At 36.4% G+C, this 8,858-nt stretch overlaps 1 protein-coding gene across 1 annotated transcript; it reads left to right on the top strand.

Annotated features, from left to right (window-relative positions):
* Window positions 1-2,335: 2,335 nt before the first annotated feature.
* On the top strand, window positions 2,336-3,927 carry LOC100018831 (mitochondrial import receptor subunit TOM22 homolog). Its single transcript, XM_016423696.2, has 2 exons — window positions 2,336-2,432; window positions 2,871-3,927. The coding sequence occupies exons 1-2, from the start codon at window positions 2,336-2,338 to the stop codon at window positions 3,350-3,352; spliced, it is 579 nt and encodes a 192-aa protein (XP_016279182.2). The 3' UTR covers window positions 3,353-3,927.
* Window positions 3,928-8,858: the final 4,931 nt, after the last annotated feature.

Below are 8,858 nucleotides of genomic sequence, written 5' to 3'. Positions count from 1 at the left end.
ATATTTAAAAAAAAATAAAATCTAACTCAAAATTCAAAGAACTAGGATCATAGCATTTTGTCTTCCCTCATAATGTCTATGCTCTTGCTTCTACTTTTATATATTTCATTTTTTCCTTATTTTTACATGCCAGAATAGGTAGAACCTTCAAAATATTGCTCCTTATATTTGAATAATTATGGCTATATTTATCCAATTCTCATATTTAAAAATTTGATGCTAACTATAGCAACTGCTTATACTGGTCTCTCTGTTTGAAATATATTCCTGCTTATCTCTTTCTGAAGAAATTCTACTTATGTGATCTAGTAAAAGGAATCTGATTTTAGCTTAGATGAGACTCTGACAATTGGCTTTGTGACCCTGGACAAATCACTCACTATCTTGCATCTTCACTTTTCTTCACTATAAAATGAGAAGAAAAAAATTCATAGCATCTACCTCATTTGGTAGTTATTAGAATCAAACTGTATACATCAAAATATATTCATTGAGATATACAAAGATCTTTGCCGAGCAATCCTTCTAGAAAACAGTTGGAATTATGCAAGAAAAGTCAGAACACATTCATAATTTTTGACTCAAAAGATTCCACAATAAGGCATATACCTCCAAGGAAGTTATTTTTAGAAATAAAAGCCTGATACACACCAAAATAATAATAGCAATGTTTGTTGTGGTTTCAAATAAACTGGAAACAAAATGGATGCTCATCAGTTGAGAAATGCTCAATAAACTATAGTAACTTGATATAATGGAATTGTTTCATAAGAAATAGTTACACCCTCAAAGAATTTGAGAAACAATGAAAGATTTGAAGGAATGAATACAAATGAAGCAAAAAGAAGTAAGACATCCATATACACAATGATTACAATGATGAGAGTTATAAGAACATTAAAACAATGTCAGTTGTAGAGTCCTTGTCATGACCTGTTTTAGCCCTGGCCCTGGATATTTAGGGGAAAATGGAGGTAGAATTTTGCTCAGAGAGGGTCAACATGTATCAGCTGATTTTGCTTGGAAATGACCAAGATAGAAAAGATCCATTAAAAGCATTTCATAAAGAAAAGCCCAATCAGCATATATCAACATGACAAAAGCCAAACAATCTTTAAAATAAATATCAGTCTCTTTACCCAGCCTTTTGGGTTCAGTTGGAAATTAAAATCCTTCATGAATCATTTCCTCATTACTTCCATGTGAAGTAACTGCTTTCTCCAACACTTTGCCTGTTGTTCCCAATGGTTGTTTTCAACAATAATAACTTCTAGAATGGGTTTTTGGTTTTATTTCTTCTAGTAGATTCTAAGTTTTCAAAGGAGAAAAACCATATCTTATAGGGACAGCTAAGTGGCACTGCAGATTAAGTGCCAGGCTTGAAATCAGGAAGAATTTAGTTCCAAACATACCTCAGACACTTGCTGTGTGACCCTAGGCAAGTCAATTAACTTGTTTGTCTCAGTTTCCTCATCTGTAAAATGGGAATGATTATAATACCCACCTCTCATAGTTTTTGTGAGGATCAAAATGAAATAATCATAAAGTAATATAGGGTCTGGAACATGTATGTAATTATTATTTACTATTATATATACATATTCTTCCAAATTGCTTAACATGCTGTTTTATATGTAAATATTAGTTATTTTTATTATAAATCTGTATTTCCAAAATGCTTAGCATGGTGCCTTGAATGTAAATGTTGATTATTATTTTTGTTATTACATACATACATATGCTTCCAATTTGCTTGGTATTGGTACCTTGTATGTAAATGTTATGGCTATTATTTTTGTTATCAGATGCATATGTATACTTCCAAATTGCTTATCATGGCATCTTGTACATAACAGGATTCAATCAGTATTTGTTAAATGAATGAGCTCATCCATTATTTTTGGAGACAGACCTCATCCTTAAGCATTAGCATCAATATTTCACAGAGAAAATGGTTAAAATTAAAGTTCTAATTACAGCAGTTCTTTAATATTTAATAGAGCTGTCTCGGTCATTGGATTGGTGTGACATAGTGAACACGAAGTGAAAAATCAAAAGTTTAGGCTCTAGCCCTATTTCTAGCATCATGTGATTTAGTCACACAATTATGCTATCCCAGGTTTCCTCATCTTTTAAATGGGAATAATATTTTCTGTATATATTGAGAAAGTGAAAGGAACACTGACTATAATAATTGGATGGATTTACTAAAGCCTCCATTTTTCCGGGTGTTTTAAAAATATATATAACAATAATCTTTTGCAACTATTAGCTAAGCTTGAAAAATGAGTACCTACCAACTAAATCTTGCACTAACTGCAACAACTGGACCGGAATGAGAACAATCCTAGGAACATTTCTTGATAAGACCATCAGGACAGGCTTCAGAGATTTCCAGATAAGTGTTAGTCACTCTCCTCAAGACTCCAAAAGTGACTAAGGGGTTACTCAAGAATTTGCTGTTACACCCTGACCCTCAAGCCACAATGTTTCATCGTTTTTTTTCCTTCCTCATCTTTCAAATAATAAAAGTCGCCTAATTTCTGTAGCGAATGGGCTTCCCTTCTTGGGAGATAGGTTCCCGTATGCATGCTCGTTCTGCCGAGAAGAATCTACTAAAAATACTTTCCCTCGGTTTCTGGTTCTTTTTACTCAGTGGGGTCAGACCCTCGGGAAGATGGTGTGTCGCCAATATTGTTACCGAGTTGTTGGGGGAAAAGAGTTAAAGTAAGAAGTGAGGCAGCGCTATAAAACAGGGGACTTTGGAATGAAGAGAAATGGGTTGGCCATTCCTGGAGATATTCTAAGAAAGGCTGAAGGACGATATTGACCTTGCTACTGGAATGCAACCTGGTTCCCTTCCTCTTCAGCTATCCCCTCGAGCCATGGCCTAGGCTTCGCCCTCTGCCGTTGCTGCGCGCGCTGCCCCGTAGTTGTGGGGCTCTTCGGTGTTGGTGGACCGGCTGCTGCTCAAGGGCGGCGCCAACCAGGGGAAGAGCTGGACAACGACAGCGAGGACGAAGACGAAGAGCTTGATGAGACCCTGGCGGAGAGACTATGGGGCCTGACAGAGATGTTCCCCGAAAGGATCCGCTCCGCCGTGGGAACTACCTTTGTCTTGTCCCTCAATGTGGCCCAGAAAATGTACAGGTTTTCCCGGACAGCGCTGTGGATCGGAACGACCTCCTTTATGATCCTCATCCTTCCGGTGGTCTTTGAAACCGAGAAGCTGCAGGTGGAGCAGCTGCAGCAGCTGCAGCAGCTGCAGCAGCGGCAGATCCTTCTGGGCCCTAAGGCAGCTCTGGCTGGGGGGATGCCGGGGACCCTGACTCCACTGCCTAGAAAGGTTTAGAAAAGGATCCGCTGCATTTCGCTGTGCTGGATGAGGGAGAATTTCATATTCAGATGTGTTTTAAGAACTGCTGGTCATTTGTTTTTGTTTTTGTTTTTTGAGTTTTTTGGGGCACATCGAACCAACAGAATCCTCCCCACCCCCTCTCTAGAGCTGTGCCCTCCACACTGGCATGATATCTTTTTTTTTCCAGCCCTCCCACGCTGCTACAAGTGAGGGTAAGGATGCAGAGTGACCCTCAGCTCTCTCTCTAGGCTTGCCATCCACCTCACTTAAGCTGCTTGTCAAACAAGGGATCCCCTGCCTTTTCCTGGGGGAATGGAAGTGAACAAGATTGTCTCCTGACATTGAGAACCATGAGTAAAGAAACCAGAATCTGACCCAGTGTGTCATGTGGGGTTATCAAGTCACTGTGAATGTGTGTGTGTGTTCTGCAGGTCAGGTGGGCAACTCTACTGAAAACCAAAGAGGACGATGGAGGAGATATGGCTTCCTCCTGATGTGCTGGCTGTTTTTTGTTTGTTTGTTTGTTTGTTTTGTTTTGTTTGCCCTATAAAGTAATGTGTATGAGAAAATCGGGCCTAATTTTTTGTATTAAATATTAAAAATGATTCCAAGTTAAAAACAAACAAGTAATTGATGCTGGTCAGGTCCTGGTTGAAAAAATGACCTCTGAGGACTCTCACAACTCTAATATGTCTTAATATGTCTGTGATTTTGATTCTAGCCCCACCTACAACATTAATTAGTTGTCTGAGCAAGATAACAACTTATCTGGACTTCAGTTTCTTCATCTGAAAGTGAAAGTATAATTTATCCATTGACTAGCTATCCAATGTGCAGAGCACTTTGGGAGGTTCCTTCAAGGTTTAATATTTTGCAATGCTGTGATTCTTCACAGAAACAATAATTCATCAAACACATGCCAAGTATGTCTGATGCTAAGTGTGTGTGTGTGTGATATAAAAAAATGAATGAGAGTCAGAATTTCAGAGTTGGGAGGAACTTTGGTGACCATTTAGTCCAAGAGATAGCCCAAATGATTTCTATAAAGGAGGTGTCAACCCATACCCTACAATACTCCTGAATGTTTCCAGAATCAGATTAAAATGTAATTAGGAAACACTTACTATAAAAAATTAAAATAGGATAGAATATAGATAATGTTAACATATTCTTTTCTAAGTCAATATGTGGCTCACAGGGACCCTTATATACAATTAGGGTCCCCCTTTTCTATTTGAGTTTGATACCTACTTGACAATCTCTACTGAGTATGAGGAAAATCACTACTTTAGTAAGGATCCCATTGGGCTTGTGGAGACTCCCACTGATCAGGAAATTCTTCCTGGTGTCAATATTAAAAAAAGCTTTTTTGCACCTTTCACCACATTTTGCCTTCTGATATAAAAGAGAATGAGTCAAATTCTTCTTTGCTGAGTAATAGTCCTTCATATGCTTGAAAATATCTATAATATCCTCCCTAAATCCTTTTTTTCCCCTCCAGACTAAATATCTCCAGTTACTTCAAGAATTCTTCACTAACCTGGATGCCCCTTCTCTGGACTCTCCAATTTATAAAGGTCCTTCCTAAATTGTAGAATCTAGAATTGAACCCAATGTTCCATATATGGTCTGAGTAGGGCATAATATAGTGGATTATCTATCACTTCATGCCAACCTCAGACTTGCTCACATTCGTACCTTTATTCACCCTACTTACAACCCAAATGTTCTCATCCATTAGAGTGCCTAAAAGCACCCCCAACTTACCCTGCATAACTAGAAGACTACAACTCTTTGGGGCTGCTGAGTACAGAAAATTAAAGGTGAAATGAACTGATGTTTGATAGAGAAACCTAGGTTAAGTATTAGTTTCTCAGGTATTAAAACCCTACAAAGGACAATCTAGATTGAAGCCCTGAGTTCATAATTTTTATTTTCTGAAAAACAGTACAGTTAAATAGAAAGTACTTTGGACTTGGGTCCATAAAAGTATGACTTTCAGGTCTGCCATTTTCTTATACCCTGGGCAACTTTGATCAAGTCACTGACCGTTGGAGTGCAGTTTCTTCCTCTGAACAAATGGGAAGCAGACTTCTTGAACGCTACCTCAAAGAGGAAAATGCTACATAAAACTCATGTTACATAAATGTGAGTTACTATAATCCCAAAGGCTGCTAGAGGGCTTTTGATGCTTCAGTAATAACTGGGTACATTATTTTTTCATCCATTATATAAGAAACACTCATTAACTAAATGCCTTTCATATTTGGTACAAGGAGGCAGGAATGCAAAGTTTAATTTTTGGACTAAATGTAGGAAATAAGCAGAAAAACACATTTGTAGAAATGAACATTTTTTTTTTAATGTGAATCGGGAGGACAGATTTCCATTCACAAACCCTATTAGGGATATACCTTTCGGAATACAATATATATGGTCCTAAAAAGTTGCAGACAAATTGAGTTTTTGCAAATAAATAGCAGTTAAATTACAGTAGGAAAACTCATTAATTAAAACTATGTGAATAGTAACTTAAAATGTGATTCAATATTCCCTAATTTTAGGTATGATTCTTTTTTCTTTAAGCAAGGGTCACTTACATTAGCAAACCAATTGATAGGATTGATATGCCTTCCAAACCTATGAATACACCAAAGGGAAAAATTATTCCTAAATATCTGCTCAGAAAAATGTTTAATATTCATAATATAATAGTGTATGCTTACATGGATTAGGTATAATTTTCATGGATTTGTAGTTATAGTAAGTTTGTAATGGCTTTTCACATTTTACCTAGCATTTGAGCATTACTGCAGGGAGGCAAACTGGTTAGTACTCTCATGGTTTACTTTCAGAGGTGTTGGGAAGATTTTGATGCTCCTAAATCTTCCTATCTGCTTTTAATTGCCAGAAATCTTGCTGTAGCTCTTTGAAGAACTCAGTTTCAAATTAAAAGAAAAAAAGATTATCCTGAAAAATATAAGTTAATAGGCATTTGTACATTAGGGAAAATTAACTTCAGTTCCTTTCTAAAGCATAAATTTTGACTTAGTGGCATTAGATCTACAAAAGAATGGGAAGAGCTCTCGGGCTAAAGCAGAAGATACAGAATGAATGAGGAGAAAAAAATTGGCTGCAGGTTGTGTTGATTGGCAGAGTTAAATTTGTAAAAGTTGTTCTGTTCAAAAAGCTATTTTTAGAAGAATAAAATATACTTAGAAAAGCTTGCTGAACATAAAAGTTCAAAGATTTCATCTTTTGTTTAAAATTTATTTAAAAATATATTTAAAATTTATTATTTTTATTTAATGACATACTATACAGGCAGAATAATTGAACCCATTCCTGTTTGGCTTACCCACTATCTAACCACTTTCCATAGCTTATTCTAAGACACCACCAACTAAAGCAAGACTCTAACTAAGAACTACAAGGCAAAGCATCTGAATACAATGATGCATAAAACTTTGTATATTTAAGGAAAGAGAAAGAAACCCCACAGAACTTGTGCAATTCCTGTACCAAATGTAGACCACTAAAATCAAGGATTTTTAAAAATTGCCCAATCAACTAGCTTACATAATAACTAATATAACAATATAATACAGTTTTTTTACAATAACTTTGTGTGGGTTTTAAAATTAATATTCAATAACTAAGTATTATATTTTTAAAGTTTTATTAATAACTAAATAAAAAACTAGCTAAAAAGTTGTGAACCTGTAGTCTGGCAGTGGTTTTGAAAAAATGAGAGAGGGAGGAATCACAGTGAACTATATACAAACATGAAAATGCAAACTTGGTGGAGAGAGGAGAGGAATTCTGGGAAATACTGAAGGACTTCTGGGGGATGAAGTCCAAGAGTTCAAGATTCTAAATACATTTGTGTGATAGATAGGGTAGGTGACATCTTCGTTTTACAGATGAGAAAGGTGAGGTTCAAAGAGATTAGTTAATTTGCCCTTGGTTAACTCAAAAAAGGTAGCCAGTTGGCACAGAGGGTAGCACCAGCCCTGGAGAAAGGAAGAGCAGAATTCAAATTTGACCTCAGACACTTACTTGATATGTGACCCTGGGTAAGTCACTCAACCCCCGGAATACCTAGCCCTTACTACTCTTCTGCCTTGGAACTGATATGTAGTATTAATTCTAAGACAGGTGGCAAGTTTAAAAGAAAAAGAAGCCAAGCTTCTAGGAATTGAGGGGATGGGGAGTGGGGGTGGGGTGCATGGCAATAGTGTACTCTGCCCCATTAGACTGCAGATTATGAAGAACATTTGATACACTGATAAGTTAAAGGGTATGGATGATAACTACAGAGCCTTCCAGTTTAGTAGTAGATGTTTCTACCCCAGGGAGTGATGGCAGTTATCTTTAAGTATTTGGAAGGGTTTTGAAAAAGGGATTAGAGTTGTTTTGTTTGACCCCCAAAAGCAAAACCAGATGGATCTCTATGGAAGCAAATTTACAGTTGATATTAAGAAAAACATCTACATTTACATGCTTTATATTTTCTCCTTCCCCTCATTCCTCCTTCCTCCCAGAGTTGATGAATAATTCCACTGGGTTATACATACATACATACATACATATACATATATATATATATTTATATCACTTGAACCCATTTCCATATTATTCATTTTTGTAAAAGAGCAATCCTTTAAAACCAAAACTCCAAATGACATACCCATATAAGTAAGTGATAAATCACATTTTCTTCTGCATTTCTATTCCTACAGTTCTTTCTCTACATGTGGATAGCGTTTTTTTCTCATAAATCCTTCAGAATTGTCCTGGATCAATGCATTGCTATTAGTAGAAAAGTCAATTACATTTGGTTGTCCGACAATGTTACAGTCTCTGTGTATAATGTTCTCCTGGTTCTGCTTATTTCACTGCACATCAGTTCATGTGTCCCCTCATTTTCCAATTTTTTTGCTACCACAAGAGTGCATTTATAAATATTTTTGTACAAACAGGTCCTTACTCAGTTTATTTTTAGTCTCTTTGGAATATAGACCCAGTAATGGTATTGCTGGATCAAAAGGCATTCTTTTAAAGCCCTTTGGGCAGGATTCCAAATTGCCCTCCAGAATGGTCACATTAATTCACAACTCCACCAGCAATGCATTATTGTCTCAACTTTGCCATATCCCCTCCAACATTTATTATTTGCCTCTTCTGTCATATTGACCACTCTACTAGGTGAAAGGTGATACCTCAGGGTTGTTTTAATCTGTATTTTTCTAATCGGGAGGGATTTGGAACATTTTTCATGAGATTATTGATTGTTTTGATTTCTTCTTCTGAAAACTGCCTATTCATATCCTGTGACCACTTGTCAATTGGGGAATGATTTGATTTCTTAAAAATTTGACTTAGTTCTTTGGATATTTGAGAAATTAGACCTCTGTCAGAGAATTTTGTTAGAAAAAATGTTTCCCAGTTTGTTGCTTCCCTTCTAATTTTGGTTGCATTGGTTTTGTTTGTCAGTAAT

The sequence above is a fragment of the Monodelphis domestica genome, chromosome 7 (assembly GCF_027887165.1).
Source record: "Monodelphis domestica isolate mMonDom1 chromosome 7, mMonDom1.pri, whole genome shotgun sequence".
Taxonomy (NCBI): Eukaryota; Metazoa; Chordata; class Mammalia; order Didelphimorphia; family Didelphidae; genus Monodelphis; species Monodelphis domestica.
This window is presented reverse-complemented; position numbering and strand designations above follow the sequence as displayed.